Below are 14,064 nucleotides of genomic sequence, written 5' to 3' on the forward strand. Positions count from 1 at the left end.
ATTGTCTTTTTCCCTTTCATTGTGCTCTCTCTCTCACGATTGTAGTTCTCTCCTCTCTTCCCTACTGTTTGAAGTTAGTCCATACGTCTTATTATGCCTCTTTTGGTATTGTTTAGTATCCCTAACTTTTAAATTTGTTTTTATGTAATTTTTATATTGTACACCGCTTAGAAACCTGATTAAGTGGTTTAAAATTTGTTTTAATAAACTTGAAATTTGTCTTATGGAGCGAAAAATACAGTAAATGGTGCAATTCTATAAAACGCAGGAAACAAATTTTCAGAATACCTGGGATCCACAAATGCCCCTTCTTGGCCCCAGATCCTTTTGGGTTACATACTACAAGGATTTAGGCATTCAGGGTTATAGAATAACATGTGCATGCAAATCCAGATTACTGCCATTTAACGTCAATAATTGTTGGCATCCCAAATTATTGACTGTAATTGGATTTTTTACTAAACTGTGTGCACATGTCAGGATTACTCCCAAATTTGGGCAACCTTTTTTTTTTTTTATAAATCTTTATTGAATTTTCAATCATTACAGATAATATAACATTAAAAGTTTGAATAAAATGCATCTTAATATACAATTAAAAAAGCAAATAACAATTTTCCCCCTCTTTCTCTTATTATAACATGTTAACTCATATTAATTATTACCAATATTATATTTATATAGTATAAATCTTCAAAATATCCCTCCCTCCCCTCCCCCCCACCCTTGGGCAACCTTGATAGAATCCAGGAGATACTGTGGACAGGTAAAACCAAAAAAATCAAGTGCTATGTGACAAAAGCTTTTGATAGGACAGAGTGGGGCTCATTTTCAAAGCACTTAAGACACACAAAAGTGACATAGAAACCTAAGAACTTTGTGTATCTATGTGCTTTGAAAATGATCCCCAGTGTCTCCCAACCTTCCCTTTCCTCACTGCTCTTTCCTTCTCCTAGAATCTAGACTATTAATAAATCTTGCCAATGTAGGTATTGTTAGCGTTTGTTGAATATGAGAAAGCAGAGAACAAGAGTACGAGAAGTAACCTTCGTGTGAGCTTTGTGCTAAATGTGGTAACAGCCGCTGAGTAAGTTTGGACAGTCCTTCTAGCTTAAGAAGGGTCAGTCCAACAGCTGTCACAGAGCAAGGGAGGCAGAATTATCGATAGTGTCATGCATTTGCAGACTATCGGAGGGCTTTCTAATTAAGGTAGAATCTCTAAATTAGAGTAAAGCTGTTCGCCATGCCCCTCTCACCCACTATAAGTGTCAAAGCACACATAATCATTATGTATAACAAGCTTCTGATTTTTTTTTTTTTAACAGGTGCTTTGAGACTAGAGTCAGTGCATAAACGTCTTGCTTTATAATGCTGCAAATAATTTTTTCTCTTGAATGTATATTACAACTTTAAAATATAAAAATGTCCTTTATGTGTGCTGTGACTGTTTGACTTTTAAATCTTGGCATGTTTGTTCTCCTTATTCTATTACAATAACATTTCTTTTTTTATCAGTAAGTACTATCAACACATTTAAAATAATTCAGTTGGTAATGGGAGCAAAATGACCGAGTCATTTTTTTTCCCATTTTTGTCGAAACACGGACCATGTTGGGTCCTGCATCTCTAGCGGATTAGGTCCTTTAAGGTTTTTATGTGGATTACTTTACTTTTATGTGGATGATTTTAGTGTACCTTTGGAACTTTGACATTTTCAAATAAAGTCCATTAAGGAACATCGTCATTCGATAGAGTTTCTTTTGGTTTCTTCTGGATTTTCTTCTCTGTGGATATTTTGGGGTCATTTTTTTGGTTTTCGCCAGGTCTCCTTACTCCAGATTGGGTTTCCTGCTGCCACTGTTCTCTTTTAGCTGCTAAACATTGAAGCTGTGCCTTGGAGGAGAGGTGGAGACATGAAACTGCTGGACCATAAGGATAGAGGAGAAGGGAGAAAAAAAAAGGGAGTTGCTGGAATGGACGGGAGTAAAGAAGAGGGAAATGCTGGACCGTAAGAATGAAGAGGAGAGAGGGGACAAGGAGCTGCTGGACCATAAGTGGGGACAAGGAGAGAAAGGACAGGAAGCTTCTAGACCACAAGGGGAGGGGAAGGAAATGCTGCATTATAAGAAGGAAGGGGGGGGGGGAGAAAGGGGACAGGGAATTACTGGACCATGGGCATGGAGGAATAAGTTGAGGGAGGTATGATGCTGGGCATGATGGAACCATGTAGAAAAAGCTATAAGTGTTGTGAAGTACGGTAGATGAGAGAGGATGGTGAGTACAAAGAGTATAAGTATAGTAATGGGATATGGGTGAATGAATAGGAAGCCGGGGAGGAATAAGATAGAAGAAATGGGAGCGCTGAGGGTCTGAGGAGGAGACAGTTGATGGGTAAGTGAAATATAGATGGAGGACTGAAGAGTGAGCAAGCAAAATTTGAGTGGGAAGTATAGTGGATCTAACGCTAAGAAAAGGAGAATTAGTCTAAATCTAATTATTAATTGTTTGTAATTTTTTTTTAAAAAGTCTGAAACAAAAAAATAAATGAATCTGAAATAAAGTACTTCAGGCATAATCTTGTTCTAAATGTTATATTCTTTCCTTCCCATCTTCCTCTTGCTTTGTCTTGCCCTGCGCTTCTTGCTGTATACACCCTGCACAGACATCAAAAAGAAGGTAAAGTGATGTTTCAGGTACATTTGGTATCTTCTTTTTATTGTTGACTCTTGCCGAATACTACTTAGTTTGAAGGGTACAGTGAATCAGGGTAAAACGTCATCAGAACACTGAATAATAAAAATCATTTTCAGAAGATCAATCAAAATTTGCCAGATTGTTTTGTGGTTAATAGGTTGCTTATGTTCACACCAAAGCTAAACAAATAGGGAAAACATGCAGAGTACGGCTCATGGAATTCTTCCCAAAGCCTCTGCACATGTGTGTGTATATCTTTGAACTGGAGAGATGTGTTGGATGCATAAAAGTGTTCTTTCATTAAAAAAAATAATTTAAAAACATTCCAGGGAAATCAACAATTTATATGTCCAAAGCTACCATTTTATCTGCCTCAAGTTATCTATCTGGAAAAGGTAGGGGGGGAAGGGTTCCAAAGGCAGCACCACTTAGATATAACTTATACATCTAAATGGCACTATTTAGGTGCAACATATAAATTATACGTCTAGGTGGGATGCACAAATAGCAGGTATAACTTAGATGTTCAAAGTTACATGTGTATATACAACAGCCCTACCTAAATACATTTCAAATTATACATTGGACACATGAATGAATATGTAAGTAAACATTTTGAAGAATTACAAACGAAAAGCAAACAAGTTTTTTACGGACCCAAATGTTAATATTTCTAATTATTCAGGTACCAAAAGGACTATTTCCTGTTGAAACTAAATTTTGATTTACCCAATAACTCTTGAAAACAAGAAACTAAGAGCTCCTTTTACTAAATAGCGCTAGAGGTTTTTAGCGCGGGCCGGCAAGGTAAATGCTCCAATGCTCATAGAATGCCTATGAGCATCGGAGCATTTACCTCACTAAAAACCTCTAGCGCTGTTTAGTAAAACGCATCGTAAGTTACATTTTGCATTTTTTTTAAAGTATTATAACTCCCTTATGATAGTCATTCTATATCCCATCTAAGTTCTTGTCTACACAACATTTTTATGGACATCAGGCACTAATCTTTTCCCTCCTCACCAGCTCTTTCCACCTTCTTTCTTCTCTTATCCTTCCCAGTGCCTCTCTGACCTACCCAGCCTCTTAACCCCACTGCAGCTTTCTATATCTTGCCTCAAAAGACCGCTTTTGCTGCTTTTTATGTACATCTAATGGAGCAGCACTATTTGGCATTATATACTTCTGTGCAGAGTAAAACATCTACATAAACCTGAAATGCCATGATTACGTTTCGAATTATTTCTTAGACAATTTTACTATTCCATCCTACTCAACGTTTTCAAAATCTGCATTTCTACCTCTGCTGCCCATTCAACTCCAGCATTTCCTCACTGCTATCCTTCCTCTGTCTCATCCATTAGCTTCAGCCTTGAGATCTGGTCTCTGACTGACTCTTGTTATTATTTTCTTATTTTCTTCCCATGGCTCTCTATTTTTTTAATCCAATTCCTATATAGAAAAAAAGGAGAAATGACTATAACCTTTTGTAAGACATCCTTATCATATCATCCTTTAGTTAAGGAAATTAAGGGCTCCTTTTACTAAGCTGCGATAGAGGTTTTAGCGCACTAGACGCTAACATCAGCATTGAGCTGGCGTTGAGTTCTAGCCGCGTAGCACGTGCGGCAAGTCTGCGCGTGCTAAAATCGCTATCACAGCTTAGTAAAAGGAGCCCTAAATGTAAAGGGATACTATCTTCTTTTATTTTTATTTAATTTTCTATAGCATTCTCCCAGGGAGCTCAGAACGGTTTTCATGAATTTATTCAAGCATTTTTCCCTGGTGTTTTCACAATCTGTCTAATGTCTGAAAGAAACTAAGGGATCTCCTCTTACCAAGCAGCGGTAGAGAGTTTCACTGCGGGTCGGTGAGGGAAATGCTCCGGCGCTCATAGGAACTGAAAGAGCATCTGAGCATTTATCTCACAGGCCCCCAGAAAGACTCTACCGCTGTTTGATAAAAGCTGGCATTAAAAAGTTATCCATCTTAGAATTTGTTGTTTAAATGATTTTAAATGTTCTCCTGTTAAATTTTATTCTCGAGAGAACCCTTGCTTTTCAGGCAGCCAAAATGAATGCCTGGTTTGGTATAATCTTGCCAGGAGCCTCATCCTATTACTTTTTTAGAAAATTATTAAAGACACAACTATGCCATAAATTTGTAACTTAAGCTTATGCTTTTTATTATTCTTATGTACTGTTTACATTTTCTATGAAACTGATGTATTTCTTATGAGTTGTTTATCTGCTGAATGTTGAGCATTATTTGTTGTGAACCGCCTTGAACCATTCGTGGTCTGGCGGTATATAAGAATAAATTATTATTATTATAAACAAATTGATTTTAATGTTTAATGTTTGTATTTTCTAGTATTGTACAACCATCTTTTCTGTAAACTGAACAGAACTGGTGATACTGGGTAACAGCGGTTTATAAGAAACATATATTGTATTGTACCTAGATTATTTTTGTCTCTCTCATTTCTTTCCCTCTCAGTTTGATCACATTCCATCTAATCCTCCTCTTCCTCACATCAGCATCTCTCTAGTTAAGTGCTCTTCACATTCATCCTGACATTTCATGGTTTTCAAACTTAATTCTGTATCACCAGAAAAGCTTCTGGCATTGCTGTGAGACCCTGGCAGCCTTCCTCTGGGCATAAAATTAACAATTAAGCATAAAAGGAAGGACAGCAGAAAGGAAACGCACTCCCTTGTTCTTTATTACCAGATCACCCCACCCTTACCCTGCAGATCATGAGTCAGGGAGGGAGAAATGATCCAACAGATACAAGGAGTCTTCTAAATGCTGGGTCCTCCATTAAGCTTTTTTAAGTCAACCTGTAAACACAGTAGGGCTGTCCAAGCTACAGAGCTGATACTTAATTTTCTGATGGAATACAGGACAACCGAAGAAGAAAAAAAGCATAAATACAGTAGAACACAGTATGGAAAAGAGAGTAACGTTCCGGAAAGCCATTGGAAATAGGGGAGTGAGAAGAAAATTAGGCAAATAAAAAGAAAAAAAAAAGAGAAAATGGAACAAAGTATGTAAACATGATGTATACAGTATATAATATTCAATTAAATAGCTGCCTATTAACCAACTTTATCAAATAAAATCAGCTATTAAATAATTAATACAATGGTATTATCTCAATTAATTTAATATCATATGATTTTCATTTCTAAAAATTCATAATGCATAATGCTTATATTGATTGTTGAATGTGTGTGAATGGTGACGTGTGTATGTAAGTTATTGGGATTTGGTTCACTAGCTGAAAGATTTGGAATATTTATAGTTAAATTATTATAACTTGTGGAAAACATGCATTATGAATTTTTAGAAATGAAAATCGTATGATATTAAATTAATTGAGATAATAACAGTTTGTATTAATTGATGCATATATAAGAGATATTTGGCGGACAAAAAATAGTAGGGAACTAAAATATACAACCTGCATCATTTTCCCCACCTCCACCATTAGCGAAGAGAAGATTACTAATTATCACAGGTGTATGGTGTTCCCTTCCCTGCAGCCTGCCACTGCACATATACAAAAGGAATCCTTTATAAAATATCCTCACTAGCTATCATCTGACATTTCCTGTACCTAATTCAGAAATCCTGCAGCCCTTTTATATCCTGAAGAAAGGAAATCTCAATATTCATAAATTTCTATTTCAGATATGATTATTAAACCCAAGACAAGCAAATTATAGGAAAGATTTTTAATTCAGCATACACGCACAAATACTGTACATACATTTGCAATTGCCCACAAAAGGGAATAAACCAGTGTCTCAAACTTTTTTTTAGCTCTGGCACACTAATCGGAGCAAATATGTTTCAAGGTACATTATAGCTGAAATTATAAAATTGCAAAACCAACAAAAAATAAAATTTGAGTTATTTATTTAAAATTCTTTAAGCTACATATGGCTAATTCTAAAAATGCTGAAACTAAAGTATATATAATAGAATTGCTAATCAAGGCGAAGGATGTGCTTGTTTTTTAGTGCAAATTAACTTAACATGCAGCTCGACAGTTTACAAGCAAACACGCATTTCATTGTCCACCATCTGGAGTCATTCTCTTTATATATATATACACACACACACACACACACATGTATATACATACATATATACATATATATATATATATATATATATATATATATATATATATAATTTCTATCAGAGCTGAAAATCCAAGCTCACAAAGATCCAAATGGTAACAAAGCCTTGATTGCATTGTTGCTCAAGTTAGGATAACTATCGCATAAAAAATAAAAATAAAATTGTCGGTAGTTTTCAAGAATCAATCACGTCAAAGAATGATGCTTGTCTGGGCGGTTGTATCCTTATGCACACAGATGCTCATATCATTGTCAGACTCTTGTGTACGCAACATACAGTACATGTCATCTATTCTAGTGTATACTTATGAAGGGAATTTATAAAACATTAAGTAAAATTCTGGAATCTCTCATGGCACACTACTGTGCCCTGCCACACAGTTTGAGAGACACTGGAATAAACTAATGTCATTCTGAAAAACAGAGGCATACTACTTCTAAAACAAACATATCACACTTATCTAATATATGTACATTAAAATGAACATAACATCTATTAAATTATAAAGTGTGGTAAACAAAAAAGAAACAGATATTTCTAAGTACACACTGAAGTAGCATCCAAGCCTTAAAATAGTTCCTGGAAATGCATGATCCTGGTCCCGGAAGCATGACTAAGCGTGTCTTCATGTCTAAGTGTGACAAATCTTAGCATCTATATACAGTGGTGCCTCACACAACGAACTTAATTGGTTCCAGGAGCAAGTTTGTTATGCGAAACGTTCGTTATATGAAACGCGTTTTCCCATAAGAATACATGTAAAAAAAAATAATTCGTTCTGCAGCATAAAATATGCTAAGATGACATAAAAAAAGATAAATTTTTGGTTATTATTTTTATTTAGATACATCTAAAAACATAATTGTTTTTTAAAACAACACACATTTTTTAAATTTAAAGACAGACTAAGTAGAGTCTAATTTTACAGTGAGAGAGGGCAGAGTCTCAGCGGCAAAAACTGGGACTTAACTGTTCATTTTTTTTTTTTTTCTACCGTGTTTCCCCGATGATAAGGCAGGGCCATCAAATAAGACAGCCCCCCCTTTTTAGAAAAAAATGTAAAATAAGGCACCCCCCCGCAAATAAGCCACCCACCGATACCTGCGCTTACCCGAATTGGGTGGTACGGTGGGTGACTCCGTGTGGTCCCTGGCACCCCCGACACGATCGGGGCAAGAGGGAGCTCAAGCCCTCTTGCCCCCCCGACTCCCCGACACGATCGGGGCAAGAGGGAGCCCAAGCCCCCTTGCCCCCCGCCTCCCCGACACGATCGGGGCAAGAGGGAGCCCAAGCCCTCTTGCCCCCCCGACTCCCCGACACGATCGGGGCAAGAGGGAGCCCAAGCCCTCTTGCCCCCCCCCGACTCCCCGACACGATCGGGGCAAGAGGGAGCCCAAGCCCTCTTGCCCCCCGACTCCCCGACACGATCGGGGCAAGAGGGAGCCCAAGCCCTCTTGCCCCCCCGACTCCCCGACACGATCGGGGCAAGAGGGAGCCCAAGCCCTCTTGCCCCCCCGACTCCCCGACACGATCGGGGCAAGAGGGAGCCCAAGCCCTCTTGCCCCCCCGACTCCCCGACACGATCGGGGCAAGAGGGAGCCCAAGCCCTCTTGCCCCGCCGATTCCCCAACTCCCCGACAATATCGGGCCAGGAGGGAGCCCAAGTCCTCCTGGCCACGGCGACCCCCTAACCCCACCCTGCACTACATTACGGGCAGGAGGGATCCCAGGCCCTCCTGCCCTCGACGCAAACCCCCCCCCCCCCCCCCCCCCCCCCCCCCCCAAGAACCTCCGACCGCCCCCCCAGCCGACCCGCGACCCCCTGGCCGACCCCCACGACACCCCCAACCCCCTTCCCCGTACCTTTCTGTAGTTGGCCGGACAGACGGGAGCCAAACCCGCCTGTCCGGCAGGCAGCCAACGACGGAATGAGGCCGGATTGGCCCATCCGTCCCAAAGCTCCGCCTACTGGTGGGGCCTAAGGCGCCTGGGCCAATCAAAATAGGCCCGGGAGCCTTAGGTCCCTCCTGGGGGCAGGGCCTGAGGCACATGGTCGGGTTGGGCCCATGTGCCTCAGGCCCCGCCCCCAGGAGGGACCTAAGGCTCCCGGGCCTATTCTGATTGGCCCAGGCGCCTTAGGCCCCACCAGTAGGCGGAGCTTTGGGACGGATGGGCCAATCCGGCCTCATTCCGTCGTTGGCTGCCTGCCGGACAGGCGGGTTTGGCTCCCGTCTGTCCGGCCAACTACAGAAAGGTACGGGGAAGGGGGTTGGGGGTGTCGTGGGGGTCGGCCAGGGGGGTCGCGGGTCGGCTGGGGGGCGGTCGGAGGTTCTTGGGGGGGGCGGTCGTTGGGGGGAGGGGGGGTTTGCGTCGAGGGCAGGAGGGCCTGGGATCCCTCCTGCCCGTAATGTAGTGCAGGGTGGGGTTAGGGGGTCGCCGTGGCCAGGAGGACTTGGGCTCCCTCCTGGCCCGATCGTGTCGGGGAGTCGGGGGGGCAAGAGGGCTTGGGCTCCCTCTTGCCCCGATCGTGTCGGGGAGTCGGGGGGGCAAGAGGACTTGAGCTCCCTCTTGCCCCGATCGTGTCGGGGAGTCGGGGGGGCAAGAGGGCTTGGGCTCCCTCTTGCCCCGATCGTGTCGGGGAGTCGGGGGGGCAAGAGGGCTTGGGCTCCCTCTTGCCCCGATCGTGTCGGGGAGTCGGGGGGGCAAGAGGGCTTGAGCTCCCTCTTGCCCCGATCGTGTCGGGGAGTCGGGGGGGCAAGAGGGCTTGGGCTCCCTCTTGCCCCGATCGTGTCGGGGAGTCGGGGGGGCAAGAGGGCTTGGGCTCCCTCTTGCCCCGATCGTGTCGGGGAGTCGGGGGGGCAAGAGGGCTTGAGCTCCCTCTTGCCCCGATCGTGTCGGGGAGTCGGGGGGGCAAGAGGGCTTGGGCTCCCTCTTGCCCCGATCGTGTCGGGGAGTCGGGGGGGCAAGAGGGCTTGAGCTCCCTCTTGCCCCGATCGTGTCGGGGAGTCGGGGGGGGCAAGAGGGAGCCAGGCGGAGAGAGGGCAGTTAAGCGCAGTGCCTGCGCGGAAGGATGCAGCTCGGGCGACTTCGTTGTGTGAAACGAAGTTCGTTGTACGAATCAAGACATAAAGTTCGTTGTGCGCAGCGTTCGCTGTGCGAGGCGTCCGTTATGCGAGGCACCACTGTATATCCAGCAACACATTCCTTTGTTCAAGCAGTAAAATTGGGTATAAGGGATCTGTGCTTTAATTCATGATACATAAAAACAAAATGAAAACTATAGTGATTGGAATTCCACCCCCAACCTCCCTCCTCAGAGCTACAAATCAGGGATTAAGATGGTGGGGAGTGATAGAAAGCTACAAACTGACAGGAGTCAAGCACTTATAAAAGCATATTATATGTATAAAGCATATTATATGTATGCTCATAAAACCAAAATTTAACATTCGAATGGAGTCAAACCAAATACAAAAGAAAAATGTCTTACTTGTCCACCCAGGTTGAGCCCTCTGGTGCTGGCAGCTGCCAGGACCTAGCTGCACACCTTCAGGACCTGAGATGAGAATGGGATGAGAGGCTCAAGTACTCACAGAGAAATCTATTGCATAGAGTATAATTATTCATTCATGGAGCATTTCCAAATCAACCAATAAAACTCTCCCAACAAGAGGTACAGAGAGCAGAAACAGAATATTTCACTTTACAGCTCAACATACAAATTCTGGTGGCAAATCAGTGATAGCAAAAAAAAAAACTCCCTCTACTACCAGACACTATGGGCTAGATGCACTAAAGATACCGACTCGATCACTGTTGGCCGATTCTCCAGCAGCGATCTATATGCTATCAAGTTTTCATGCAAATAATTTGCACAGAGCTGCAAATCATTTGCATGCAAACGCAACCGATCAAACGCTCAGTGAGTGACTGACACATGTGCAGAGCTCTAACAGCAGTGTCAGGGGAAGCAGCCTCCTGTTACTGCTGTTAGGAGTGGACTTCTATATTTTTTTAATGGCACAGAAGCGAAAATGGCAGGAGGGATGTCTATTTCCTCCTGCCTCACTGAATACTTCTGCCCCAAGCCCCCACCTGATCCTGGACCCCCATGCCACTGACCCCCCCCCCCCCCACAACCTAAGGAAAAAAAAGACAGGAGGGATGCCCACTCCCTCTTTCCAACAGAGGCCCTCCCACCCAAACTATCCCCTACCCCCTTCCTACTAAAAAAAAAAAAAAGAAAAGGCAGGAGGGATGCCCACTCCCTCCTGCCACCGGATGCTCTCCCGAACCCTTCCCCGAACCTTGGTAAACGTTGGGAGCTGCAGGGAAACACTGTTCCTCCATGTCCAAGGACCCACTCGTGGAAAAGGCCTTCCCCTCTCCAGCGCACCATGTGATGCTTGGGGAGGAGCCTAAGACTCTGATTGGCTCATGTGCTTATGGCCCCTCCCCTTAGGCTCTTCCCTCTGTATCTCATGTGATGCACAGGGAGGGGCCTATGGTCTGAAATCTGATGTCTGAGCAAATCAGACATCAGACCTTAGGCACTGCCCTGTGCATCACATGGGATGAGCCCGATTGGCTCAATGCCTAAAGCCCCAGTCGGTATTTACACTCACTAAAACCCCTTGGTTGGGTGTTTTTTGTTTGTTTTTTTAGAATAGCCAAGCAACGTTAGTGCATCAATCGCTTGGCTATTTTGCATGTGGTTTTAGCTAATTTGCATGGTCAGATCGTAAAATGGGCGATCAAGGCGAAAAACATGCGGTGGGCCATTTTGTGCATCAGGTCAGTAACAGCGATCATCTCTAAACCTGTGAAAACAGGTTTAGCGACGATTGCTGACTTAGTGCATCCCCCATTATGAGATATACTGTAAGACAAAACCTTGAAAATAGACACTCAGACCCTATCAGCAAAGTTAGCATGCAAATGATCTAGAACAGTGTTCTTCAACCACCGGTCTATGGACCAATGCCGGTCCACAGAAATTTCCTGCCAGTCCACAGGGCCAGCATGTGCATCAGGCCCAAAACAATGTTCTTCAACCGCCGGTCCACGGTGCGATCGATGCGGCGTTATCTTCGAGCCAGCTCCCTCTTCCTAACTGATTCAGTGCACAAAGCCACGGGCAGTGGCTCCTACGGGCATCCATCGCCTGAACTGGAAGCCTTCTCTCCGACGTTGCAACGTCAGAGGGAAGGCTTCCAGATGAGGCACGGGACGTGCAAGGTGCAATTAGTACTATTATGGGGGGTCTGGGGTGGAGATTGGGTAGAGATGGGTGTGGTCTGGCCCACGACTTAGCCCCGTGTTCTTCAACCGCCAGTCCACGAACCGATGCCGGTCCACAGATTAATTATTTTATTTCTGCCGGTCCATAGGTGGAAAAAGGTTGAAAAACACTGATCTAGAACACTAGCACACTTCTAGAAGAATGGGGAGAGTAGCTCTTTTTTTTAAGCATTGGAGATGATGGAAAAGATGGACTACAAAACCTACGCATCAACTGAATCCCTCATCCCTGTTACAAAAGGAAAATACAGGCCATCACTTAAGCAAAAAAATATAAGATTATAAATGATTAACACAGGGGGTCTTTTACAAAGCCACGATAGCGATGCCATGGTAAATGCTCCAAAGCCCATTCAATTCCTATGGACTTCAGTACATTTACTGCAGCAGCCTCGATTCCTCAGTTTTTTAAAAGAGGTCCATAATGTAAAAAAGTGAAATGGAAAACTAAAGAAATCGGACCATTAGCAATAAAACCTCAGAGAAACAGATGCCATTTCCTTCAGTACAGAAGTGCACATTTTTAAAGTCAACATTATCGTTCTCTAAATATCAAAAATAAATGTATTTGTATCCTTGCTTTCTAACTTTTATTTTTCAGATTGGGTTGGTCCTGTTTTTATGACTTCCTTTTGTTGTTTTTCTCCAAGTCCCTTTCCAGGATTTTATTTCCATTTTCTTTTTCTTCACTGTCTTCTTCCTTATGCCTAAACCCTGACCCTTCTAGTTCATTTTTGTTTCCATTTCTCTCATCTGGCTTTTTTATGAACTTATCACTAGATTTCATCCCTCCTTCTCACCACAATCTTTGGTCTCTTTCACCCACTTATCAGCTTTCCACTTCCTACACTTTCCTTCCATCTCCTTTCCTGAATTTCACTCACTTTCCAGTTCTCCATTTCTAGCCCCTGTATTCATTGCCTTACAGGCCACATCAGTCTCTGCCTGTTATTCATGTCCCCCCATCTCCAGTCCCTTTCTTGTGTCTTACTCCCTTATTCAGGTTCTCATTTACCTCCCTTCTTTTTTCTCTCTCATCTATGACACTACCTTATATCCCTCACTCTTTGTAGCCTCTTCTCTCCCCCCTTCTCCAACAGCCACTGTCACACCCTCTTCTCCCTTATTTCCTTCTTCACTTTCCCAGCATGCACTCAACTCCTCCAATATTTTTATACACTTTCTTCCACCTTAATCCTAGTGTTCATCTCTATTCCTCTCCATGTTCGCCTTCCCTTGCATATGCCCATGTTTCCCCTCCCCCCAATATCTGTTCTCCTACCACCAATGACCTCCTCCCATTCCCCTATATCAACCCATTTCCAAGCTCCAGCTCTCATCTCCCATGTGCCCCTTGTTAGCCCCCAGCCCCAGCATCAGACTGGTCTCATAAGAACATAAGAATTGCCATACTGGGACAGACCGAAGGTCCATCAAGCCCAGTATCCTGTTTCCAACAGTGGCCAACCCAGGTCCCAAGTACCTGGCAAAAACCCAAAGAGCTGATATTGTGATGTCATGCTGCCTCATTCCACCAATGCCTAAGAGCCAATCTCATCAGTGATGTCACAATGGCTTCATTATCCCTATTCTTGGCTCACATAAGAATATAAGAATTGCCATACTGGGACAGACCGAAAGTCCCTGAAGCCCAGAATCCTGTTTCTTACAGTGGCCAACCGAGGTCCCAAGTAACTCGCTAGATCCGAGCACCACTAAATCCACTGCAGAAAAAAAGAGCACCTTTCTTAGCTCAAGGCACTTTAGTCACTAGTACTGCACAAAAATGAAAATAAAGAACAAATACTTCCTGTACTGCACATGAAACAAAGTAGATTCTCTCTAATTTTAGCAGCTGAAGTGAAGATAGGAGCTCCCCACTGTACGGTTGATTTAGTAGCACCAGACCAAACAGGT

General features: G+C 43.3%; 1 protein-coding gene across 7 annotated transcripts in view; it reads right to left on the minus strand.

The window, feature by feature from the left end:
- Positions 1-14,064, minus strand: part of BCL11A (BAF chromatin remodeling complex subunit BCL11A) — a 260,855-nt gene that overhangs the window by 94,982 nt on the left and 151,809 nt on the right. For 5 of the 7 annotated variants that reach the window (XM_033936446.1, XM_033936449.1, XM_033936447.1 and 2 more), the window contains exon 3: positions 10,337-10,402. The exons of the other annotated variants lie outside the window; for them this stretch is intronic. In XM_033936446.1, the coding sequence (XP_033792337.1) occupies positions 10,337-10,402 (66 nt within the window). The remainder of the gene's footprint in view (positions 1-10,336; positions 10,403-14,064) is intronic. 7 annotated transcript variants of the gene reach the window in all.

Source organism: Geotrypetes seraphini, chromosome 3 (assembly GCF_902459505.1).
Source record: "Geotrypetes seraphini chromosome 3, aGeoSer1.1, whole genome shotgun sequence".
Lineage (NCBI taxonomy): Eukaryota > Metazoa > Chordata > Amphibia > Gymnophiona > Dermophiidae > Geotrypetes > Geotrypetes seraphini.